Source organism: Tachyglossus aculeatus, chromosome 4 (assembly GCF_015852505.1).
Source record: "Tachyglossus aculeatus isolate mTacAcu1 chromosome 4, mTacAcu1.pri, whole genome shotgun sequence".
NCBI classification, from domain to species: Eukaryota; Metazoa; Chordata; class Mammalia; order Monotremata; family Tachyglossidae; genus Tachyglossus; species Tachyglossus aculeatus.
Window position 1 is genome coordinate 468,225 of NC_052069.1, and position 27,393 is coordinate 495,617.

General features: G+C 46.3%; 1 protein-coding gene across 2 annotated transcripts in view; it reads right to left on the reverse strand.

Annotated features, from left to right (window-relative positions):
- Window positions 1-27,393, reverse strand: part of ZFYVE28 (zinc finger FYVE-type containing 28) — a 184,978-nt gene that overhangs the window by 43,818 nt on the left and 113,767 nt on the right. For both annotated transcript variants that reach the window (XM_038745215.1, XM_038745217.1), the window contains exons 4-7: window positions 21,840-22,042; window positions 20,027-20,116; window positions 18,191-18,280; window positions 6,582-6,683 (exon numbers count right to left, since the gene is read on the reverse strand). In XM_038745215.1, coding sequence (XP_038601143.1) covers window positions 6,582-6,683; window positions 18,191-18,280; window positions 20,027-20,116; window positions 21,840-22,042 — 485 coding nt within the window. The remainder of the gene's footprint in view (window positions 1-6,581; window positions 6,684-18,190; window positions 18,281-20,026; window positions 20,117-21,839; window positions 22,043-27,393) is intronic.

The window sequence follows — 27,393 nt, forward strand, 5'->3', positions numbered from 1 at the left end:
TAAGTGCTTACTATGTGCAAAGCACTGTTCTAAGCGCTGGGGGGATACAAGGTGATCAGGTTGTCCCACGTGGGGCTCACAGCCTTAATCCCCATTTTACAGATGAGGGAACTGAGGCCCAGAGAAGTGAAGTCACACAGCTGACAAGTGGCGGAGCAGGGATATGAACCCATGACGCCTGACTCCAAAGCCCGGGCTCTTTCCCCTGAGCCAAGCTGCTTCTCTAAGTAGTAGTACAACACACAATTTATGCTCCAAGTAGTACAGTATTGGAGCATAGTATGTGCTTAATAAATACCACAATCATTATAATTATTAAGTACAAAACAGAAGTGAGAAGCAGTGTGGCTCAGTGGAAAGAGCCCGGCCTTTGGAGTCAGAAGTCATGGGTTCAAATCCTGGCTCCTCCAACTGTCAGCTGTGTGACTTTGGGCAAGTCACACTGGGCCTCGGTTACCTCATCTGTAAAATGGGGATTAAGACGGTGAGCCCCCCGTGGGACAACCTCATCACCTTGTAACCTCCCCAGCGCTTAGAACAGTGCTCTGCACATAGTAAGCACTTAATAAATGCCATCATTACTATTATTAAGTGACGCAATCCCTGCCTTCAAAGGTCTGTCATTCTAATGGGTAGACACAGACACCAAAATACCGTCTACGTGAACCTGCAGGACATTGGATGTGGTCGGTCTGGGGTTGTGATGTTCAGGTGGGGTATAGATTGTCTCCGTCGCCCCGATGCTCATCAGTTGGGTATCGTAGGCGGCAGTAATCCATTATGGGAGCTGCTCAACCCATCCAGGGCCAAGCACCCCATTGCATGGTGTTAAAAAAGACAGTGCGGGCAAGCCGGGCCCGGTGGGGAAGCACCAGTAGTAGCCGTCGACATCCCCGATACGAGAGTGATTCCGGGGATCGATGTGGCACGGCTGTGCACAGAGAGGACAGCACCGGGAGATCGAAGTCTTCTTTTTCCATTTTACGTTTTTAATGGTATCTGTTAAGGGCTTACTACGTGTCAAGCACTGTTCTAAGTGCTGGGATAGATACAACTTGATAATAATAATAATTATGGTATCTGTTAAGCGCTTACTACGTGTCAAGCGCTATTCTAAGCGCTGCGGTAGATACAAGGTAAGCAGGTTGTCCCACATGGCGCTCACAGTCTCAATCCCATTTTACAGATGAGGGAACTGAGTCCCAGAGAAGTTAAGTGACTTGCCCAAGGTCACACAGCAAACAAGTGGCTTTTAGACAAGTCGCCCCTTTTAGACTGTGAGCCCACTGTTGGGTAGGGACTGTCTCTATATGTTGCCAATTTGTACTTCCCAAGCGCTTAGTACAGTGCTCTGCACATAGTAAGTGCTCAATAAATACGATTGATGATGATGAAGTGGCGGAGCCGGGATTAGAACCCATGACCTCCGACTCCCAAGCCTGGCTCTTGTCAGTAGGCCGTGCTGCTCCTCTATAGGGCTGGTGACAATGCCTGTCTCACTTTGGGCTCACAGTCTAAGTAGAAGGGTGAACAGGTACTGAATACCCATTTTGCAGCTGAGGGAACTGAGGCACAGAGAGGAGAACTAACTTGCCCAAGGTCACACAGCAGGCAAGTGGTGGAGCCGTGATTAGAATTCAGGTCCTTCTGACTTCCAGGGCCATGCTTTATAGAGAAGCAGCGTGGCTCAGTGGAAAGAGCCCGGGCTTTGGAGTCAGAGGTCATGGGTTCAAATCCCGGCTCCGCCGATTGTCAGCTGTGTGACTTTGGGCAAGTCACTTCACTTCTCTGGGCCTCAGTTTCTTCATTTGTAAAATGGGGATTAATAATAATAATAATGATGATGGCATTTATTAAGCACTTACTATGTGCAAAGCACTGTTCTAAGCGCTGGGGAGGTTACAAGGTGATCAGGTTGTCCCTCGGGGGGCTCACAGTCTTAATCCCCATTTTACAGATGAGGGAACTGAGGCACAGAGAAGGTAAGTGACTTGCCCAAAGTCACACAGATGACAGTTGGTGGAGCAGGAGTTTGAACCCATGACCTCTGACTCCAAAGCCCGGGCTCTTTCCACAGAGCCACGCTGCTTCTCTAAGACTGTGAGCCCCCCTCGCGACAACCTGATCACCTTGTAACCCCCCCCAGCGCTTAGAACAGTGCTTTGCACATAGTAAGCGCTTAATAAATGCTATTATTATTATTCATATTATTATTATTTATCCACTAGGCCACGCTGCTTCCCTTTACTCGCCTCTGCCACTGGCCAAAGGTGGGCAAGTCATTTAATCTGGTGGGTCTCAGTTTCCTTAACTGTAAAATGGGGATTCTACACCTGTTCTCTCTGGAAGTATTTTTTTATGGCTGTTCCCTCCTCCCTCCCCACAGTAGAGTGTAAACTCCTTGAGAGCAGGGAAGACGGCTTGTGTACCTGTTGTATTTTCTCAAATACTCAATATAGTGTGCTGCATTTAGTGGGCACTAATAAATATCACCACTACTACAATTATTATTATTTGTAAAGTGGTCAAAAAATACCAGGGGAGGATAAATGCATTAAGCAGACATCAGTTTAACTGGCATTTTTATGACTACAGTCTCTTAAAAAGAATTTATTGCCTCGCACCCAGTCCCCTTTGCCTGGATTTAACAACTTTTATTTTATTAAAGCTTCCATCAATCAAACTCTCTTTTGTTTTAATCCATTTTACCTGGCCCCTAAGTCAATTTTCTTAGGAGCCTGTTCAGGCGTCAATTTTTGTAAATGGTAACAGTCTTTCTTTAGAGTTAATTATTCTCTGCGGGCTAAATTCAGGATTGTCACCATGATGAATGCTCGGATTCCTAAAGTATATAAATCAAAAGACGGCCTGATTGCTTAAGACTATAAAAAGATTAATGAATACAAGATCTGCCCTTGTAGGGGATTTCAAAGACACTTAATTCAATAATCTCCACAATTTTCGGTAAGTTTGAAGCCAACGACGCGGCACTGAAAAATGGAAACTGAGTTCGCATTTCTAAAACTGACCGTTTTAGAAAACAGTTTATGTCTAAAATCCCACTGCAGAGGACTAAAGTCACCAGAAGGTATTAGCAACAGTGCTTTGCACATAGAAAGCGCTTAATAAATGCCTTTATTATTATAAGATACATCCAATTCTGGTAAGAGAATTTGAACCTGTTTTCTGATTATTCTAGAACTCACTTCCTATTTGTGTCAGAAACAGCTGCAGGATGGTTTTTCATGAGGAAGGAGGGTGCGAGGGTGAGAGAGAGAAAGGCAGAGAGGGAGAACGGGAGAGCAGGAGGGAGAGAATGTGTGTTTGTGTGTGTTATGTGTGTGACTTAAAAAGCTAATTGGGGACCCACAGTCCCTTCAGCATTGTACACCCCCACAGACTATGCCTATAAACGTCAAAGATCATAAATACTGCCTTTGTTCAGCTCCAGTGAAAAGCGTCCAACTGCTACCCCAAATACTTTTGGCTTGGCCCTTGCCAAGGGGTGAAATAATTCACACTGTCTTTAAATCGAGGGATTGAACCAATGCCGTTAGAAGTTTAAAAAGAAGGTCCGTCCTCTGTAAAGGTGTCAGTAGAAGGTCCGGACCTGCTGAACGAAGCAGACAGATCTGCTGTTGCTGCCTGAATCCACGGGATGGAAAGGGCAGCCCCCAACTTCCTGATGTCTTCCCAGAACCACCTGCTGCTGGTCCTGATAATAATAATAATGGCATTTATTAAGCGCTTACTATGTGCAAAGCGCTGTTCTAAGCGCTGATTTGCAGTTGCGTCAACCTCGCTTGGCCCCTGGTGGGGCAAGTGGTTTACTAAGTTAATTCCTTGTTCATCGACACATCCATCCATCAGTCTACAGACACTGCATTCACAGAGAGAAACAGCATGGTCTAGTGCAAAGAGTACGGGCCTGGGATTCAGAGGACCCGGGTTCTAATCCTGCCTCCGCCATTTGTCTGCTGTGTGACCTTGGTTAAGTTGCTTAATTCTCTGCACCTCAGGTACCTCATTTGTAAAATGGGGGTGAAGACTGTGAGCCCTATGTCGGGCGGGGACTGTGTCCAACCAGATTATCCTATATCTACCCCAGAGCTACGTACAGTGTCTGGCACATACCAAGCGCTTAACAAATATTATTATCATTTTCATCATCAGGTCCTGGACAGTTTTTCCTACCTTTAAAAAAAGAAAAAAAGAAAAACCCAAGCCCAAACCTGCCAAATACTATTATCATTTTCATCATCATGCCCTGGACAGAGTTTTTCCTACCGTTAAAAAAAAAAAAAAAAAAAGAAAAACCCAAGCCCAAACCTGCCAAATACTATTATCATTTTCATCATCATGTCCTGGACAGAGTTTTTCCTACTTTAAAAAAAAAAAAAAAGAAAAAACCAAGCCCAAACCTGCCATCCGCATGAACCTTAGAGTCTCTTTCAGGGTTAGGAGGGGTAAAAAGGCACTCCTTTTGTCACACAGTCCAGGGGGGAATGAAGCCAGGGTTCCAATGAGTACCTTTCTTTTATAATTCACAGTAAATTAGGTACAGCCAGGAAATGCCACTTGTGACAGTTGCAATATATTTCCTTTCATTACAGCTTTAAAAACATCACACCAGTAACGGGCTTCTGAAGCTTCATCTGTGTTGCCAATGTGTTGTCTCTATGTGTTGCCAATTTGTACTTCCCAAGCGCTTAGTACAGTGCTCTGCACATAGTAAGTGCTCAATAAATACGATTGATGATGATGATCTGTGTCTTGTCTTTCAAAGCATGATCTCCAACCAAGAGAGCTTCATTCTGGGCGTGGAGAGCAGCAGGTGGGCTAGGATGGCCCAAAAACCCACACAGGACTCTGAAGGCCGCTTACACCAATCGATCAATCAATCAATCGTATTTACTGAGTGCTTACTGTGTGCAGAGCACTGTACTAAGCGCTTGGGAAGTACAAGTTGGCAACATATAGCGACAGTCCCTACCCAACAGTGGGCTCACAGTCTGAATAGGTTACACTTCCCCGGGGTCCCAAGATGACGCCCGTCCAGGAGGCCAAGTCAGTTGGTTTCCCCGTACAAGGGAAACCCAGACCTCTTCCAGGCGATGGAAAGATTTGCTGTTTCTGAATTGGATTTGGGAAGCGGGATCGATCACACCGTAATTACGTGGGGATCCTTAGCACATTATCCGCACGGGCCGAACTGACACGGTGGAGACGGATTTGGCTAACTCCTCACCCGAGATCGTCGCTCGGGTCTCCAACTCATCAGCCAGGTCCCGCTTTACCAGGGAGAGGAGGAAGGCTCTGCACCTCTAGACACAGGGTGCGAACAAATCAATTTCCCCACCCGGATTCTCCATCCCGGAGTCTCAGGATCAAGGCTCAGCCACTGTTCTCGAGGGGAGACCGGTGGGAAGCACGGTGGTCTAGCAGATAAAGCCCGGGCGTAGGAGCCAGAGGACCTGGGTTCTAATCGTGGTCCTGCCACTTGCTTGCTGCGAGACCTTGGGCACTTCTCTGCGCCTCACTGTCCTCAACTGCAAAATGAGGATTCGATGCCTGTCTTTCCTCCTACTTAGACTTTGAGTCCATGTGGGACAGGGACCGTATTTGGCCTGATTAACTTACACCAAACCCAGCCCTTAGAACAGTACTTGACACATGGTAAGTGCTGAACAAATGATGATGATGATGATGGTATCTGTTAAACACTTACAATGTGCCAAGCTCTGGGGTAATTACAAGGTAATCAGGTTGTCCCAGGTGGGTCTCGCAGTCTTAATCCCCATTTTACAGATGAGGTGACTGAGGCATAGAAAAGTGACTTGCCCAAAGTCACACAACCGACAAGTGGTGGAGCCGGGTACCATTTAAAAAAAAAAATGAGACGCTCATCTAACCGGTGACTTTTAATGGGCCAAAGGAAGTGAGCCGGACGTGGTTCTCACGCGTCGATGGAGAGGACTTAAGGTTGAGTCTTGGCCAGCACTCGGGGAGAGGAGGAGCAGGAAAAATGTCTCTAATAATAATAATAATAATAATAATTGGCATTTGTTAAGCGCTTACTATGTGCAAAGCACTGTTCTAAGAGCTGGGGGGCGATACAGGGTGATCAGGTTGTCCCACGTGGGGCTCACAGTCTTAATCCCCATTTTACAGATGAGGTAACTGAGGCCCAGATAAGTTAAGTGACTTGCCCAATACACTCTAGAGAGTCAAGGGAGAACAGGACAGGACCCAGGGCGGCATTATTCATTCATTCATTCAATTGTATTTATTTAGCGCTTACTGTGTGCAGAGCACTGTACTAAGCGCTTGGGAAGTACAAGTTGGCAACATATAGAGACGGTCCCTACCCCACAGTGGGCTCACAGTCTAGAAGGCTTATGCGGTGGGAGTCGGGGAGGGGCAAGCTTCTGGGAGGAGAGCCAAATCCGAAAGACATAAATTGTGATGAAATGCGAAGTTCTACACACCAGTGAGGCTGATCTTCCACTTCACATGCCAGGGTCACACATTTTGTAACACGGAGTCGAAGGAAAACATCCAGAAAATCAAGTCGGACTTGCCTTATTTTTCTTAGCAAGGTGTGGAAGGGTCGAAACAGCTCAGACATATCTTCGGGTTTATGGTCCAGGTTCAAAGGCCCCTCTGAGTACACAACAAGCCCACTGCATTCAAAACACAAAAAACAATTCTCACTTTCGACCTGGTCCTCGGGCAGAGTGGTGAACTAATCAAATGACCGATGTGAGTTTAAAACCCGAGACAACAGTCGAGCTGCTTTCCAAAATGCCTCTGTCCAGGAATCCTCCCCTCCATCACGGGCCTCGCCTCTCATTTTTGGCAACTGGAAAGCGGCCTGATGGAAACAGCACAGGCCTGGGAGTAGGAGAACCGGGGTTCTAATCCCAATCTGCCACTTATCTGCTGTGGGACCTTGGGCTAGTCATTTCACTTCTCTGGGCCTCAGTTCATTTATCAGCATCATCAATCGTATTTATTGAGCGCTTACTGTGTGCTTTTATCTGCAAAATGGGGATTCAAGACCTAGTTGCCCTCGGACTCGGACTATGAGCCCCATGTAGGACAGGAACAGTTTCTGACTTGATTAATGATTCCAGCGCTTAAAACAGTCCAGCGCTCAGAACAGCGCCCAGCGCTTAGAACAGTGCTTTGCACGTAATAAGCGCTTAATAAATGCCATCATTATTATTATTAACTTGCATCTTCATTACTTAGCAGTGGGTTTGGCACATAGTAACATTCACTCATTCGTATTTATTGAGTGCTTACTGTGTGCAGAGCACTGTACTAAGCGCTTGGGAAGTACAAGTTGGCAACATATAGAGACGGTCAGCTTAACAGATACAATTATAACTATTACCCTATTTATTTATTTATTACTCTATTTATTTATTACCCTATTTATTTATTACTCTACTTATTTATTTATTACTCTATTTATTTATTTATTTATTTTACTTGTACATATCTATTCTATTTATTTTATTTTGTTAGTATGTTTGGTTTTGTTCTCTGTCTCCCCCTTTTAGACTGTGAGCCCACTGTTGGGTAGGGACAGTCTCTATATGTTGCCAACTTGTACTTCCCAAGCGCTTAGTACAGTGCTCTGCACACAGTAAGCGCTCAATAAATATGATTGATTGATTGATTGATAATGATAATTTTTAAAGGAATAATAATAATAATTGAGGCTGAAAACCGCAGTGGAAGCTTTTGGCAGAGGATACCATTTGGAAAGCTCACCCGCTGAACCGATGTGCCTGAAAGTGCCCTTCAATGAACCTCCAATGAGCAGCAGAGTGGCCCAATGGATGCCTGTCTACACGTCTTGTTTTGTTGTCCGTCTCCCCCTTCTAGACTGTGAGCCCGTTGGTGGGTAGGGATTGTCTCTATCTGTTGCCGAATTGTACTTTCCGAGCGCTTAGTACAGTGCTCTGCACATAGTAAGCGCTTAATAAAGACAATTGAATGAATGGATAGAGCACGGGCCTGGGAATCAGAAGGACCTGAGCTCTAATCCTGACTCCGCCATTTGACTGCTGAATGACTTTGGGCAACTCGGCACACAGTAAGCGCTCAATAAATACGATTGAATTGAATGAATGAATGAATGAAGTCACTTCACTTCTGTGGGCCTCAGCTACCTCATCTGTAAAATGGGGATTAATCAGTCTGTCAATCGTATTTATTGAGCGCTTACGATGCGCAGAGCACTGTATTAAGCACTTGGGAGAGTACAACACAACAGAATTAACAGATACGTTCCCTGCCCATAATGAGTTTACAGTCTAGAGGGGGAGACAGGGATTGATATGAATGACTAAAGAATGTATAACACATAATTTATGGACATAATAATGATAATAATAATGATGGTATTTGTTAAGCGCTTACTATGTGCAAAGCACGGTTCTAAGTGCAGGGAAGGTTACAAGGTGATCAGGTTGACCCACGGGGGCTCACAGTTTTAATCCCCATTTCCCAGATGAGGTAACTGAGGCACAGAGAAGTTAAGTGACTTGCCCTAAAGTCACACAGCTGACAGTTGGCGGAGCCAGGATTTGAACCCATGACCTCTGACTCCAAAGCCAGGGCTCTTTCCACTGAGCCACGCTTGTGTACGTAAGTGCTGTGGGGTTGGTGGTGGGGCAGATATCAGGAGTCCAAAGGTCATAGATTGAAATGCACAAATGCTGCAGAAGGGAGAGGGAGTCTGGGAAAAGAGGGATTAATTGGGGAAGGCCTCTTGGAGGAGATGTGACCTTGGTAATGCTTTGTTCATTCATTCATTCAATCAATCGTATTTATTGAGCGCCTACTGTGTGCACTGTACTAAGCGCTTGGGAAGTACAAGTTGGCAACATATAGAAACGGTCCCTGCCCAACAGTGGGCTCACAGTCTAGAAGGGGGAGACAGACAACAAAACAAAACACGTAGACGGGTGTCAAAATCGTCAGAACAAATAGAATTCTAGCTATACGCACATCATTAACAAAATAGAGTAGTAAATATATACAAGTAAAATAGAGTTATAAAGCTGTACAAATATATACAAGTGCTGTGGAGAGGGGAAGGAGGTAGGGCGGGGGGGGATGGGGAGGAGGAGAGGATAAAGGGGGCTCTGTGGGAAGGCCTCCTGGAGGAGGTGAGCTCTCAGTAGGGGTTTGAAGGGAGGAAGAGGGCTAGCTTGGTGGATGTGCGGAGGGAGGGCATTCCAGGCCAGGGGAAGGAAGTGGGCCGGGGGTCGATGGCGGGACAGCCGAGAACGAGGCCCGGTGAGGAGGTGAGCGGCGGCAGAGGAGCGGAGGGTGAAGGCTGGGGGATGGAGAAGGAGGGAAGGGAGATGAGCTAGGAGACTAAGAGCCCCATGTGGGACGTGAACTGTGTCCAACGTGATTAGCTTCTATCTACCCCGATGCTTAGTGCAGTACCTGGCACATAGTAAGTGCTGAACAAATACCATAAGAGACAAGAAAAAACAACAGAGGAGGAGGGGTGGAGAGAGAAGCAGCGTGGCTCAGTGGAAAGGCCACGGGCTTCAGAGTCAGAGCTCATGGGTTCAAATCCCGGCTCAGCCAACTGTCAGCAGTGTGACTTTGGGCAAGTCACTGCACCTCTCTGGGCCTCGGAATTAAGACTGTTAGCCCCCCGTGGGACAACGCGATCACCTTGTAACCTCCCCAGCACTTAGAATAGTGCTTTGCACATAGTAAGCACTTAAAACATGCCACATTAATACTAAAATAATTATTAAAATAATGATTTTAATAATTGTTGTCGCCTGTCCCGCTGTCTACCCCCGGCCTACGTCCTCCCCCGGCCTGGAATGCCCTCCTCCGCACATCCGCCAAGCTAGCTCTCTTCCTCCCTTCAAAGCCCTACTGAGAGCTCACTTCCCCCAGGAGGCCTTCCAAGACTGAGCCCCCTCTTTGATCTCTCCCCCTCCTCCCACTCTCCATCCCTCCCAGCTTTCCTCCTTCCCCTCCCCACAGCACCTGTATATATGTTATATGTTTGTACGTATTTATTACTCTATTTATTTAATTCGTACATATTTATTCGATTTATTTTATTTTGTTAATATGTTGAGTTTTGTTGTCTGTCTCCCCCTTCTAGACTGTGAGCCTGCTGTTGGGTAGGGACTGTCTCTATATGTTGCCAACTTATACTTCCCAAGCGCTTAGTACAGTGCTCTGCACACAGTAAGCGCTCAATAAATACAATTGAATGAATGAATGAATGAACAAAACCCTCCCAAGAAGGAGTGCCGTTAACCCCCGGCTCTCGAGCAGCTCACGGGAACTTCCCTGTCACATTCACCAATAATAATAACAATAATGGCATTTGTTAAGCGTTTATTACGTGCCAAGCACTGTTCAACACCCTTGGGTAGATACAAGGTAATCAGGTTGTTCCACGTGGGGCTCACAGTCTTAATCCCCATTTTTACAGATGAAGTAACTGAGGCACAGAGAAGTTAAGTGACTTGCCCTAAGTCACACAGCTGACAAGTGGCAGAGCTAGGACTAGAACCCATGACCTCTGACTCCCAAGCCCGTGCTCGGCTCAGTGGAAAGAGCCTGGGCTTTGGAGTCAGAGGTCATGGGTTCAAATCCCACCTCCACCAATTGTCAGTGGTGTGACTTTGGGCAAGTCACTTCACTTCTCTGGGCCTCAGTTACCTCATCTGGAAAATGGAGATTAAGACTGTGAGCACCCCCCATGGGATAACCTGATCACCTTGTAACCTCTCCAGCGCTTAGAACAGTGCTTTGCACATAGTAAGCGCTTAATTAATGCTATAAAAAAAATCCTAAAAGCCACGCTGCTTCTCACTAGTCCCAACGCCATGTGCCAGGGTTGTTTCTTGCAGTCCTGTAGCGTGCTGAGCCCTGATCAGGCTAGTGACACCAGTCAAACTTCCTCTACGTCCCCAGCAGCTTTCCAGCCAAAACACGGAGGGCAAACAACTGTTTGGGCAGAACTGAGCGCACCGCAAACGGAATCAAAGGTTCTCACGGGATTCCTCTGTCCGCATTGGAAAGGCTGTCGACTTCTAACGAAATCTGAGGAAAAGCATTGCGTGGGTTTTCCAAAGTTATCTATCATTCTACGAATGGTATTTATTGAGCCACGCTTTGCGGGCAGAGCACTGTACTAAGCGCTTGGGAGAGTACAGCACAACAGAGTTGGTAGACACAGTCCCTGCCCACAGCAAGTTTACAATCTAGATGGAGAGAAAGACTTCAACATAAATAGATTATGGATATCTATGCAGGCATAAAGAAAATGTTGGCCAGATAGGAAGGAATGTTTGATTAGTTCTTGAGGCTCATGAAAGGTTTTCTTGCTAAGGGTCAGGGGTCGGCCTGTCGACTCCTCAAAGACGCCTTTCCGGACTAAGCCCACCTTTCCTCTTCTCCTTCTGCATCACCCTGACTTGTTCCCTTCATTCATCCTCCTCTCCCAGCCCCACAGCACTTAATAATAATAATAATTGTGGTATTTGTTAAGCACTTACTATGTGCCAAGCACTGCGACCCCTTTTTAGAATGTGAGCCCACTGTTGGGTAGGGACTGTCTCTATATGTTGCCAATTTGTACTTCCCAAGCGCTTAGTACAGTGCTCTGCACACAGTAAGTGCTCAATAAATACGATTGATGATGATTGATGATGCACTAAGTGCTGGGGTGATACAAGCAAATAACAATAATAATAGAGAATAGAGAATAATGATAATGAGAAGCAGCGTGGCTCAGTGGAAAGAGCATGGGCTTGGGAATCAGAGGTCAATCAATCAATCGTGTTTATTGAGCGCTTACTGTGTGCAGAGCACTGTACTAAGAGCTTGGGAAGCACAAGTTGGCAACACATAGAGACGGTCCCTACCCAACAGTGGGCTCACAGTCTAGAAGACTAGGTCATGGGTTCAAATCCCAGCTTGCCAACTGTCAGCTGTGTGACTTTGGGCAAGTCACTTCGCTTCTCTGTGCCTCAGTTACCTCATCTGTAAAACGGGGATGAAGACTGTGAGCCCCCCGTGGGACAACCTGATCACCCTGTAACCTCCCCAGCACTTAGAACAGTGCTTTGCACATAGTAAGTGCTTAATAAATGCCATTATTATTATTATTATTATTATTATTATTATTCTCTGTGCCTCAGTTGCCTCATCTGTAAAATGGGGATGAAGACTGTGAGCCCCCCGTGGGACAACCTGATCACCTTGTAACCTCCCCAGCACTTAGAACAGTGCTTTGCACATAGTAAGCGATTAATGCCATTATTACTATCATTATAATAATAATGATGGCATTTGTTAAGTGCTTACTATGTGCAAAGCACTGTTCTAAGTGCTGGACACACGCTTAGATGTTGGACACAGTTGGACAGTCCCTGTCCCATGGGGGGCTCACAGTCAAAATTCCTATTTTCCAGATGAGATAACTGAGGCCCAGAGAAGTGAAATGACCTGCCCACAATCACACAGCAGACAGGTGGCAGAGGCAGGATTAGAATCCATGACCTTCTGACTCCCAGGCACATACTGAGGTATGAGGCACATAATGAGGTAACTGAGGCCCAGAGAAGCAACGTGGCTCAGTGGAAAGAGCCTGGGCTTTGGAGTCAGAGGTCATGGGTTCAAATCCCAGCTCCGCCACTTGTCAGCTGTGTGACTTTGGGCAAGTCACTTCACTTCTCTGGGCCTCAGTTCCCTCATCTGTAAAATGGGGAGGAAGACTGTGAGCCCCATGTGGGACAACCTGATCACCTTGTAACCTCCTCAGCGCTTAGAACAGTGCTTTGCACATAGTAAGCGCTTAATAAATGCCATCATTATTATTAAGTGACTTGCCCAAAGTCACACAGCTGACAATTGGCCGAGCCAATTATTATATTGCATTATATTACATTATTATAATTATTATTATTGATAGAACCCATGACCTCGGACTCCAAATCCCGGGCTCTTCCCACTGAGCCACGCTGCTTCTCTTATTTCTTGGGTAAAAGGGGGGAACGTGGGCAGAGGTGCGCACTGATGAAGCAGATTGGAGATTCAGGGAAAAGGAACTTCGGTCTCCCATTTCCTGACAGGAAATTTGGCGGCAAACTGTCCAGCGGGTCTGTCTCTCAAGCTGCCAGGGGATCATCTTTCCTGCCTTTGAAGGAATAATAGAGAATAGAATAGAGAATATACTCCAGGAAGTATATGAAGGCAGGCAGATAAAAGTGCTCAGTTTTGCCCACCCCCAGGTCCGCTAATTGTCTGCTCTGTGGCCACGGGACACAGCATGGCCTAGTGGATAGAGTCCGGGCCTCCGGAGTCAGAAAGTCATGGGTTCTAATAATAATAATTATAATATTATAATAATTATATTATATATATATTATAATAATTATATATAATAACTATAATGGCCCTCAGTTACCTCATCTGTAAAATGAGGGTTAGACGTGAGCCCCATCTGGGAGATTAGCTTGTATCTGTCTACTCCGGTGCTTGGCACAGAGAAGCAGCGTGGCTAAGTGGAAAGAGCCCGGGCTTGGGAGCCAGAGGTCGTGGGTTCTAATCCTGGCTCCGCCACTTGTCAGCTGTGTGACTTTGGGCAAGTCACTTCACTTCTCTGGGCCTCCGTTACCTCAACTGGAAAATGGGGATTGAGACTGTGAGCCCCACGTGAGACAACCTGATTACCTTGTATCCACTCCCCTGTGTTTAGAACAGTGCTTGGCACATAGTAAGTGCTTTAACAAATACCATCATTATTAGAGAAGCAGCGTGGCTCAGTGGAAAGAGCCCGGGCTTTGGAGTCAGAGGTCATGGGTTCATATCCCGGCTCTGCCAACTGTCAGCTGTGTGACTTTGGGAAAGTCACTTCACTTCTCTGTGTGCCTCAGTTACCTCATCTGTAAAATGGGGATTAAGACTGTGAGCCCCCCATGGGACAACCTGATCACCTTGTAACCTCCCCAACGCTTAGAACAGTGCTTTGCACATAGTAAGCGCTTAATAAATGCCATCATTATTATTACTATAATATAATAATAATGATAATATATTATTATTATTATTATTATGTTGGCATTTGTTAAGCGCTTACTATGTGCCAAGCACTATACTAAGCCCTGGGGAAGATACAAGGTAATCAGGTTGTCCCATGTGGGGCTCACAGTCTTCATCCCCATTTTCCACATGAGGTCACTGAGGCCCAGAGAAGTGACTTGCCCCAAGTCACACAGCTGATAAGCGATGGAGCCACAATTAGAACCCATGACCTCTGACTCCCAAGCCCGTGCTCTTCCCACTGAGCCAAGCTGCTTCTCTAATCTCGGCTCCACTGCTGTGTAACCTTGGGCAAGTCACTTCACTTCTCTGGGCCTCAGTTCCCTCATCCGTAAAATGGGAATTAAAACTGTGAGCCCTTTATGGGACAGGGACTGTGTCCAACCCGATCTGGTTGTAACTGAGCCCTTTGTGTCCAGCCCGATTTACGTGTGTGACTTTGGGCAAGTCTCTTCTCTTCTCTTTGCCTCATTTACCTCATCTGTAAAATGGGGATTAAGACTGTGAGCCCCATGTGGGACAACCTGATCACCTTGTAACCTCCCCAGCGCTTAGAGCAGTGCTTTGCACATCTTAAGTGCTTAATAACTGCCATCATTATTATTATTGTATCTACCCCAGTGCTTAGGCCCTACTGAGAGCTCAAGGCCCTACTGAGAGCTCACCTCCTCCAGGAGGCCTTCCCAGACTGAGCCCCTTCCTTCCTCTCCCCCTGGCCCCCCTCTCCATCCCCCCATCTTACCTCCTTCCCTTCCCCACAGCACTTGTATATATGTACATATGTTTGTAAATATTTATTACTCTATTTATTTATCTATTTATTTTACTTGTACATATCTATTCTATTTATTTTATTTTGTTAGTACATTTGGTTTTGTTCTCTGTCTCCCCCTTTTAGACTGTGAGCCCACTGTTGGGTAGGGACTGCCTCTATATGTTGCCAACTTGTACTTCCCAAGCGCTTAGTACAGTGCTCTGCACACAGTAAGCGCTCAATAAATACGATTGATTGATTGATTGATTGACTAGAACAATGCCTGAAACTAAGTGCTTAACAAATATAATTATTATTACTAAGGTATTTCACTTCTCTCGGCCTCGGTGACCTCATCTGTAAAATGGGGATTAAGACTGTGAGCCCCATGTGGGACAGGGATTGTGTCCAAATCAATTTGCTTGAATTCACCCCTGCCCCCCACAGTGTTTAATACAGTGCCTGGCACACACTGAGCGCTTAACAAATATTACAGTTATTACCGTTATTATTATAAATGGGAATGTGTAGCGGTGTGCTTGTCAGGAGGAGTGGGTGGAGGATGTGGTTTTTGAAGGACTCTCTCGACACAGACAGTTTTTGCCCCAGTTGACTTCATAGAATAACCTCAGCAAATAAAAGGGAGGCAGTGTGGCCTAGTGGAAAGAATCTGGGATGGGGAGGTAGGGTGCCCAGGTTCTTGCTCTGGCTCTGCCACTGGCCTGCTGTGTGACCTCCCTTGACCTCTCTGGTCCAGTTTCATCATCCGGGAAATGGGGGCTAAGATACCTGCCCCTTGGTAGGTAAACAGCAAGAATCAGCTTGGTTTAGTGGGTAAAATATGAGACTGGGAGTCAGAGGACCTGACTAGCCAAGCTAGCTCTCTTCCTCCCTTCAAGGCCCTGCTGAGAGCTCACCTCCTCCAGGAGGCCTTCCCAGACTGAGCCCCTTCCTTCCTCTCCCCCTCGTCCCCCTCTCCATCCCCCCCCATCTTACCTCCTTCCCTTCCCCACAGCACCTGTATATACGTATATATGGTTGTACATATTTATTACTCTATTTATTTATTTATTTATTTTACTTGTACATTTCTATCCTATTTATTTTATTTTGTTGGTATGTTTGGTTCTGTTCTCTGTCTCCCCCTTTTAGACTGTGAGCCCACTGTTGGGTAGGGACTGTCTCTATGTGTTGCCAATTTGTACTTCCCAAGCGCTTAGTACAGTGCTCTGCACATAGTAAGCGCTCAATAAATACAATTGATTGATTGATTGATTCTAATCCCGGTTCCTCCACGTATCTGCTGTGTGACCTAAGGCAAGTCACCCCACTTCTCTGGGCTTCAGTTCCTTCATCTGCAAAATGGGGATTCAATAGCTGTTCTCCCTCCTACTTAGACTGTGAGCACCACGTGGGACCTGATTATCTACTATTTTAGCCAGCATTTAGTACAGGGCTTAGCAGATAGAAAGCACTTAACAAATACCATTATTATTCATTCAGTCGTATTTATTGAGCGCTTACTGTGTTATTATTATTATTAGGACCATGCTACTCTGATTATTTTCTAGACTGCAAGCTTATTATGGGCAGGGAATGTGTCTGCTAATTCTGTTGTACGGTATTCTCCCAAGCGCTTAGTACAGTGCTCTGCACATAGTAAATGCTCAATAAATAGCATTGACTGATTGTACTTGACCCCAGCATTTAGCACAGTGCTTGGCACATGGTAATCAGCATGGTCTAGAGAAACAGCACGGTCTAGAAGCAGCGTGCCTTAGTGGAAAGAGCACGGGCTTGGGCGTCAGAGGGTCATGGGTTCTAATCCCGGTTCCACAACAGGTCAGCTATGTGATTTTGGGCAAGTCACTTCACTTCTCTGTGCCTCAGTTACCTCTTCTGTAAAATGGGGATTAAGACTGTGAGCCCCATGTGGGACTACCTGATTACCCTGTATCTACTGCAGTGCTTAGAACAGTGCTTGGCACATAGTAAGCGCTTAACAAATGCCATTATTATCATTACTATTATTACTACAGTGAAAAGACCACGGGACTGGGAGTCAGAGGAAGTGGGTTCTAATCCTGGTTCTGCCACTCTGCCGCGTGATCTTGGGCAAGTCTCTTCAAGTCGCTGTGCCTCAGTCCCCTCATCTGCAAAATAGGGATTAAGACTGTGAGCCCCAAGTGGGTCTCTCCCCCTTCTAGACTGTAAGCTTGTTGTCGGGTAGGGACCGTCTCCATATGTTGCCAATTTGTACTTCTCAAGTGTTTAGTACAGTGCTCTGCACACAGTAAGTGCTCAATAAATACAATTGAATGAATGAATATAGTAATAACAATGCTGGCATTTGTTAAGCGCTTACTACTTGCAAAGCACTGCCCTAAGTGCTGGGAGGGATACAAGGTGATCAGGTTGCCCCACGTGGGGCTCACGGTCTTAATCCCCATTTTACTGATGAGGCAACTGCGGCACAGAGACGTGAAGTGACTTGCCCGAAGTCACACAGCTGACCAGTGGCGGAGCCGGGATTAGAACCCACGACCTCTGGCTCCCAAGCCCGGGCGAATGAATGACAGGGACTGTGTTCAACCCAATTTGTGTTGTATCCATCCCGGTGCTTAGTACAAGGCCTGGCACAAAGTAACTGCTCAACAAATCACACTATTATTGTTTATAATATATTATAATAATTATTATGATTATTTATTATTATTAAATCTCCCAGCGCTTAGAACAGTGCTCTGCACATAGTAAGCACTTAACAAATGCCATCATTATTATTATTATTATTATTATGGTAAATGCTACCCAGACTGAGCCCCTTCCTTCCTCTCCCCCTCGTCCCCCCTCTCCATCCCCCCCCATCTTACCTCCTTCCCTTCCCCACAGCACCTGTATATATGTTTGTACATATTTATTACTCTATTTATTTATTTATTTATTTATTTGGTACATATCTATTCTATTTATTTTATTTTGTTAGTATGTTTGGTTTTGTTCTCTGTCTCCCCCTTTTAGACTGTGAGCCCACTGTTGGGTAGGGACTGTCTCTATATGTTGCCAATTTGGACTTCCCAAGCGCTTAGTACAGTGCTCTGCACATAGTAAGCGCTCAGTAAATACGATTGATGATGATGATGATGATGACGATTTAGTACGAGGAAATTCAAAATAAGTCAGTTAGTAGGCCGTGGGCACCAGAACCGGGAAACAGGATGTGTTGTGGCACGGACTACTTTTCTCCCGGTCTCCGTGCTGGGCCACCCGCCCGGTTTCCCGCAGGGCCAAACCATCGATCCCGCCGAGCCGCGGTACCGTACTTACCAGACGATGGCTAGCCTGGGGATCGTAAACATTAGCGCCGGCTCGTAGTCATCAATCATGTCTTGGGTCAGGTATCCAAGCTTTAGGGCCCTGGGCAAGGGACAAGGTGTTCACTAATTAATTCCAGAAATGCCAGCTGCTGTCCGGGAGGGTCAAAGGGACACTCAGGCCACAAAATTTAAACTCGGGAATGGGACGATACAACGGAAGCCGGAGAGATCCGAGCTCCCAAAATCCCCGGGGGACTCGATCGGTTCCCACCGGGGACAGGCGAGGAGCTCGGGGAGGCGAGCGGCCAGGACGGGAAAGGACACGTCTTTCACTCCAGAAGGCGGAGAGGGGGCGAGAAAGTCTGGAATCAATCAATCCATCAGGGATATTTATTGAGCGCTTGCTCTGTGCCCAGCACTGAAGTGGGCGCTTGGGAGAGAACCACGTGGTAGAGTGGCTAGACTGTGAGCCCGCTGTTGGGTAGGGACGTCTCTATATGTCGCCGACCTGTACTTCCCAAGCGCTTAGTACAGTGCTCTGCACACAGTAGGCGCTCAATAAATACGATTGAAGGAAGTTGCGAGACACGTTCCCTGCCCTCATGGAGCTCACAGGCTACAGAGGGAAGACAGGCATGGAAATGAATTATTGTGAAGCGCTTACTATGTGCTAAGCCCTGTTCTAAGCGCTAGGGTAGATATGAGTTAATCAGGTTGGACACAGTACCTGTCCCCATGGGACTCACACTCTTAATCCCCACTTGACAGATGAGGGAACTGAGGCTCAGAGAAGTGAAGTGACTTGTCCAAGGTCCCACAGCAGACAAGCGGTGGAGCCGGGTTTAAAACCCAGACTAGACTGTAAGCCCGGTGTGGGCAGGGATTGTCTCTCTCTATGCTGAACTGTACTTTCCATCATCAATTGCATTTATTGAAATAAATAAATCAAATAATATTAATAAATATCAAATAATAAATAAATCAAATAAATAAATAAATAAATAAATAAATAAAATAATATTGAATAAATATTATTCAATAATAATTATTGAATAATAAATCATATTTATTTACTTTCCAAACGATTAGTACAGTGCTCTGCACATAGTAAGCACTCAATAAATACAATTGGATGAATGAATGAACCCACGTCCTTCTGACTCCCAATCCGTGCTCTATCCACTAAGCCACGCTGCTTCTCCAAAATAATTTACTTATTGGGAAAATGGGAGAGTATAAGGATAAGTACAGCAGTCCTGTGAAGCTGATGAATGGGTGAATGACAAGAACTGAAGAAGAGGTACAGTTCCAAGAGCATAGGTGATGATGATGACGGTATTTGTTAAGCGCCTACTATGTGCCCAGCACTGTTCTAAGCGCTGGGGTAGTTACAAGGTAATCAGAGAGATAGAGAAGCAGCGTGGCTCAGTGGAAAGAGCCGGGCTTTGGAGTCAGAGGCCAAGGGTTCAAATCCCGGCTCCGCCAACTGTCGGCCGTGTGACTTTGGGCAAGTCAGTTCACTTCTCTGTGCCTCAGTTACCTCATCTGGAAAATGGGGATTAAGACTGTGAGCCCCCAGAGGGATAACCTGATCACTTTGTAACCTCCCCAGCACTTAGAACAGTACTTTGCACACAGTAGGCGCTTAACAAATGCCATTACTATTATTATTATTATGTCTAACAATTTTATCATCCTTTCCCAAGCGCTCAACACCCAACAAGCGCTCAGTATGTACCATCGGCTGACGGATTGATTCGTGGGCTTGTTAGGCCTGGGCAAACTTGGCAAGAGGATCAACAAAACGCCGAGAGACTAGAATGAATCATTTGGGAAGCAGCCTTACCTCTCTACTGTCTCACAAAAAAGCACGATTACCTCTTGCTGCACATAATATTCTTTTGGAGACTTGACGGGTACCATAGCTGAGACGTAACTGAAACGACAACCGAGAGAATGGTCAATTGGAATGAGGGAATCCCGAATCCTTTCTGTCCCTCCGCCGCCCGGCCGCTGTAATCATAATCTGAAACTCTTCGGGTCAAATCATTTTAATTATGAATCTGTCCCTTTGGGGTAATTTCGCCAACATGGCAGTTTTCGATTAGAGCCCCTGCGATTCCATTAGAAAATGATAAGCAATTCGCATAACCCTCCCTGAGCCCATTTCCTACTAGGGAATTTCAGCTCAGGGGCCTGTTTCGTCTGCTTCGTCTTGGGGAAGCAGCGTGGCTCAGTGGAAAGAGCCCGGGCTTTGGAGTCAGAGGTCATGGGTTCGAATCCCGGCTCTGCCAGTTGTCAGCTGTGTGACTGTGGGCAAGTCACTTCACTTCTCTGGGCCTCAGTTACCTCCTCTGTAAAATGGGGATTAAGACTGTGAGCCCCCCGTGGGACCACCTGATCACCTTGTAACCTTCCCAGTGCTTAGAACAGTGCTTTGCACATAGTAAGCGCTTAATAAATGCCATCGTTATTACTATTACTAGTAGTAGTAGCAGCTTGGTATCTGACCACCCAAAGCTTAAAAAGAAGAAGATTAAGAGAGGGAAGATTTGATTTGGGTCCAAATACACTGAATTCAAGGTAGTGCTTTTCTGTCAAATGACTTGAACTTTACTAGACTGTAAGCTTGTTGTGGGCAGGGAATGTGTCTGCTTACTGTTCTGTTGTACTCTCCCAAGTGCTTAGTAATAATAATAATAATAATAATAGTAATAATGGCATTTAGTAAGCACTGACTATGTGCAAGCGCTGGGGAGGTTACAAGGTGATCAGGTTGTCCCACGGGGGGCTCACAGTCTTAATCCGCATTTTACAGATGAGGTAACTGAGGCCCAGAGAAGTGAAGTGACTTGCCCCAAGTCACACAGCTGACAATTGGCGGAGCCAGGATTTGAACCCATGACTTCTGACTCCAAAGCCCGTGCTCTTTCCACTGAGCCACGCTGCTTCTCCAGTACAGTGCTCTGCACACAGTAAGCATTCAATACAACTGAATTTATGTCAGATTGCGAATGTGCCCAAGTGCAGGGAGAGGGGAGGGGGCACCAAGCTGTTGTGTTGTACTCTCTCAAGTGCTTAGTACAGTGCTCTGCACAGAGTAAGCGCTCAATAAATACAACTGAATTTACATCAGATTGCGAATGTGCCCGAGTGCTGGGGGAGGGGGAGGGACATACCTGTATATATGTATATATGTATGTATGTGTATGTGTGCATGTATATATATATATGTCTGTACATATTTATTACTCTATTTATTTATTTAACTTGTACATATTCTATGTATTTTATTTTGTTAGTATGTTTGGTTTTGTTCTCTGTCTCCCCCTTTTAGACTGCGAGCCCACTGTTAGGTAGGGACTGTCTCTATATGTGGCCAACTTGTACCTCCCAAGTGCTTGGTACAGTGCTCTGCACACAGTAGGCGCTCCATAAATATGATTGATTGATTGATTGATTGACACCGAGCAGTCCCCCAAGACTACACACTGACCCTGGCCACTGGGGCGAGGTCATCTGCCCCGGGGCCACCGGGCAAGTGGGCTCTGAACCCGGGCACCCCACGGCCAAGTCCCAAATCACCAGAGACCCCGAAAGCAGCCAGGAGCGTCCAAGGGCCGAGCGCGGTGGTCCCCCCCACCTCCAGGCCCGGCTACCTTAGTTCAAACTCAGCGAAGAGGCCATCGAAGTGCTTCAGGGACTCTTTCATTTTCTCCGTGTAAAGGTTCAGGTCCCTGAGGGCTTGGTCCCGAACGATGTTCCTGACTTCCTCCAAGCTCCGGGTCAGGTCCTTGGCGAGGGGCCGCATGGCCATGCTTTCGATTTCGCGGTTCATGATGATGGAGCCAGCCGCCAGGCACTGTGGGGACACGCGGGCGGCAAACCGTCCACCCACTTTGCCCTTTCCACAGGAAAACTCCCGCGGGGACCGACGTGGGGGGGGGGAACGGCCATTTCAAGGGTAATGCAGGGTGATAACGACAATATTATTGCTATTATTGTTACAAATAAATCTTGTACATATTTCTATTCTATTTATTTGGTTAATGATGCGTGTCTAGCTTTACTTCTATTTATTCTGATGGCTTGACACCTGTCCACATGTTTTGTTTTGTTGTCTGTCTCCCCGTTCTAGACTGTGAGCCCGTTGTTGGGTAGGGACCGTCTCTATCTGTTGCCAACTTGTACTTCCCAAGCGCTTAGTACAGTGCTCTGCACACAGTAAGCGCTCAATAAATACGGTTGAATGAATGAATGGATGAATGAAAGAGCACGGGCTTTGGAGTCAGAGGTCATGGGTTCAAATTCCGGCTCTGCCACTTGTCAGCTGTGTGACTTTGGGCAATTCACTTCACTTCTCTGTGCCTCAGTTAACTCACCTGTAAAATGGGGAATAAGACTGTGAGCCCCCCGTGGGACAATCTGATCGCCTTGTAACCTCCCCAGCGCTTAGAACAGGGCTTTGCACACAGTAAGCGCTCAATAAATACGACTGAATGAATGAATGAATGAATGAAAGAAAGAGCACGGGCTTTGGAGTCAGAGGTCATGGGTTCAAATCCCGGCTCTGCCACTTGTCAGCTGTGTGACTTTGGGCAAGTCACTTCACTTCTCTGTGCCTCAGTTAACTCACCTGTAAAATGGGGAATAAGACTGTGAGCCCCCCGTGGGACAACCTGATCACCTTGTAACCTCCCCAGCGCTTAGAACAGTGCTTTGCACATAGTAAGCGCTCAATAAATGCCATTATTATTATTATTATTATTATTATTATTATTATTATTATTCTTGAAATGGGGACCACCCCCAAGTCACTTATGAAGTAAGAAAGTTGAGGGCCCTTAGAGGCTGGAATTTGGAAAACAGTCAAGTGACTAGCATAGTTCTGAAAAACAAAAACAAACTGAACAACACAACCCTCTATTGTGCTAGGCTAAAACAGTGCCTTTTTATGCCTGGGGTTTTCTCCCGCCTCCTCCGAATCCTGCCCTCTTTCATATCACTGGGTAGAAGGGCAGCAATAGTCTCCGGCGTTTCCAGGGAGAATGTTCCCCGAACCTGCTGTACCCGTTTTTATTGAAAAAGGGCAGATGCCGATGAGAACATTTTCCTTTCCAAAGTCGGTCCCATTCCCTGACAGTCAGATTGTGAAACCGACGGGAGGAAACCGCTGAACTTCGGAGCAAAAGCGTTCAGGCTGATTTCTGAGGGTTCTCCAACACATACCCACTCGTCCACCTCAAACGTGGGGAAGACCGCTGAGCGCAGCTTGGAAGAAAACTGTGCCATTAAGAGAGGCTTTTGTGATGATCTGGTAATTACTCCCCTGGCACATAAGTACCGGCCTTAGCACAGAATAAGCCTTTATTTAACTGGAAGACTTTATTCTGGTGATTCATCGCTACCTAAATTCCATAAAAGTAGATCCTTTAAGTCAACGGCAGGTCTATGCAGCCTGAAGCCACAATCTCTCGCTATTCCAGAATGCCATTTTGCTTTGGAGGAGTTGGCTCTGACAGCTCATTCATTCACTCATTCAATCGTATTTATTGAGCGCTTACTGTGTGCAGAGCACTGTACTAAGCACTTGGGAAGTACAAGTTGGCAACATATAGAGATGGTCCCAACCCAACAGTGGGCTCACAGTCTAGAAGGGGGAGACAGACAACAAAACGAAACATATTAACAAAATAAAATAAATTGAATATGTACAAGTAAAATAGAGTAATAAATATGTACAAAAATATATACATATATATTCAATCATATTTACTGTGAGAGCTGACAACAAAGCGTCCTCAAGTCCTGTCTATATTCCCCAGGCAGCGCTCCTTGGGCCCCACGGCTCTCTTGTTTTTATGGTACTTGTTAAGCGCTTATTCTGTGCCAGACACTGTACAAAATGCCGGGGTTGATACAAGCTGATCAGGTTGGATATAGTTCACGTCCCACGTGGGGCTCACATTCATAATCCCCAATTTATAGATGAGTCAATCAATCAATCGTATTTATTGAGCGCTTACTGTGTGCAGAGCACTGTACTAAGCGCTTGGGAAGTACAAGTTGGGCTTGGGAAGTACAAGCTGAAGTGACTGAGGCCCAGAGAGGTGAATAGACTTGCCCAATAGACCTGGTGGAGCCAGGTCTTTCTTAATCCCAGGCCCAGGCTCTATCCATTAAGCCACACTGCTTCTTTGGTGGGCATGCCTTCCTGCCTTCTGCCACAAAATAATAATAATAATGATGGCATTTATTAAGCACTTACTATGTGCAAAGCACTGTTTTAAGCGCTGGAGAGGTTACAAGGTGATCACGTTGTCCCAAGGTGGGCTCACAGTCTTAATCCCCATTTTACAGATGAGGGAACTGAGGCACAGAGAAGTGAAGTGACTTGCCCAGAGTCACACAACTGACAAGTGGCGGAGCTGGGATTTGAATCCATGACCTTTGACTCCAAAGCCCGGGCTCTTTCCACTGAGCCACGCTGCTTCTAAAATACCCAAAGCACAGTCACTCAATCAATCAATCAATCAATCGTATTTATTGAGCACTTACTGTGTGCAGAGCACTGTACTAAGCGCTTGGGAAGTACAAGTTGGCAACATATAGAGACGGTCCCTACCCAACAGTGGGCTCACAGTCCAAAATGTGCAGTAGCTGCACCCTCGGTGCTTCAGGGAGGCAGGGTTCATTCATTCATTCATTCAATTGTATTTATTGAGCGCTTACTGTGTGCAGAGCACTGTATTTATGGGGGTGGAGGGGAGGACTGGGGCCACAACTCAATGATCTGGGAGCACTGGAGCCTTTCACAGAGTTAGGAAACACAGCTGTCCTCCTGAAGGGCAAAAAGCAGGCAAATGGTCCAAATTTCCAAAGAGCGCGGCCTTTGGAGGTCATGGGTTCAAATCCCAGCTCCCCCACTTGTCAGCTGTGTGACCTTGGGCAAGCCACTTGGGTTCTCTATGCCTCAGTTCCCTCATCTGTAAAATGGGGATTAAGCCTGCAAGCCCCCTGTGGGACAACCTGATCACCTTGTAACCTCCCCGGTGCTTAGAACAGTGCTTTGTACATAGTAAGCGTTTAATTTTTTATTTATTTTATAATGGCATTTATTAAGCGCTTACTATGTGCAAGGCACTGTTCTAAGCACCGGGGAGGTTACAAGGTGATCAGGTTGTCCTGCGGGGGGCTCACAGTCTTAATCCCCATTTTACAGATGAGGGAACTGAGGCCCAGAGAAGTGAAGTGACTTGCCCAAAGTCACACAGCTGACAATTGGCGGAGCCGGAGTTTGAACTCGTGACCTGTGACTCCAAAGCCCGTGCTCTTTCTGCTGAGCCACGCTGCTTCTCCAATAATATAATATATTGATATATGCTATCATTATTATTATTAACTTCTATTCATTCAATCACATTTATTGAGTGCTCACTGGGTGCAAAGCACTGTATGAAGCGCTTGGGAGAATACAATAGAACAATAAACAAGCACATTCCCTGCCCACAATGAGCTTACCACATAGAGGGCCCCGGGAGCCCATGGCCTTTAAAGTCTCCCTCAACTACCCCCTGCCCCCAACCCAGCACCCTCATGTTGAGATGCGCCATGCCCTTCTTCCCTCCTTCCCTTCCCCACAGCACCTGTATATATATATATATATATATATATATATATGTTTGTACATATTTATTACTCTATTTATTTATTTATTTATTTGACTTGTACATATCTATTCTATTTATTTTATTTTGTTAGTATGTTTGGTTTTGTTCTCTGTCTCCCCCTTTTAGACTGCGAGCCCACTGTTGGGTAGGGACTGTCTCTATATGTTGCCAATTTGTACTTCCCAAGCGCTTAGTACAGTGCTCTGCACCTAGTAAGCGCTCAATAAATACGATTGATGATGATGATGCCCTGAGCCAGGAATTTGCCCTTCCCTCCATGGGTAGGTGCAGCCTCTATATGTTGCCAACTTGTACTTCCCAAGCGCTTAGTGCAGTGCTCTGCACACAGTAAGCGCTCAATAAATACGACTGAATGAATGAATGAAGTTTAGCAGACTGAGGACCATAAAAAAGCACTGCATAGTCTGTCTCCCAACCTCCTGTCTCTCCCTGCTCCAGTCCATATTGTACTCCGCTTTCTGGATCGTCTTTCTACAAAAATGGTCAGGAGCTGTCAGCCCCTCCTTAAAAATCTGCAGTGGTTGCCTACTAACCTCCATGTCAAAGAAAAACTCCTCACCATTGGCTGTAAAGCCGTCCATCACCTTGCCCCCTCCTATCATCATCATCATCAATCGTATTTATTGAGCGCTTACTATGTGCAGAGCACTGTACTAAGCGCTTGGGAAGTACAAATTGGCAACATATAGAGACAGTCCCTACCCAACAGTGGGCTCACAGTGGGCTCCTACCTCATCTTGCTTCTCTCCTTCTCCAAGCCAGCGGGCACACTCTGCTCCTCCGATGCCACTAACTTCTCAATTTTCCCCTGATGTAGCCTGTCTCACCACCGATCCCTGGCCCTTAATAATAATAATAATAATGGCATTTGTTAAGCGCTTACTACATGCAAAGCACTGTTCTAAGCGCTGGGGGGATACAATGTGATCAAGTTGTCCCACGTAGGGCTCACAGTCTTAATCCCCATTTTTACAGATGAGGTAACTGAGGCTCAGAGGAGTTAAGTGACTTGCCCAAGGTCACACAGCAGACTTGTGGTGGAGCCGGGATTCAAACCCACGACCTCTGACTCCAAAGCCCAGGCTTTTTCCACTGAGCCATGCTGCTTCTCTAATAATAATAATGGCATTTATTAAGCGCTTACTATGTGCAAAGCACTGTTCTAAGCGCTGGGGAGGTTACAAGGAGATCAGGTTGTCCCACGGGGGGGGGGGGGGGGTGGGTCACAGTCTTAATCCCCATTTTCCAGATGAGGGAACTGAGGCCCAGAGAAGTGAAGTGACTCGCCCAAAGTCACCCAGCTGACAATTGGCAGAGCCGGGATTCGAACCCATGACCCCTGACTCCAAAGGCTGGGCTCTTTCCACTGAGCCACGCTGCTTACGTGGAATGCCCTCCCTCCTCTAATCTGACAGTGACTCACCCTCCCTTCAAAGCCTTACTGAAGGCCCATCTCCTCCAAGAAGCCTTCCCAGGCTAAGCCCCACTTTTCCTCATCTCCCTTCCCCACAGCACCTGTATA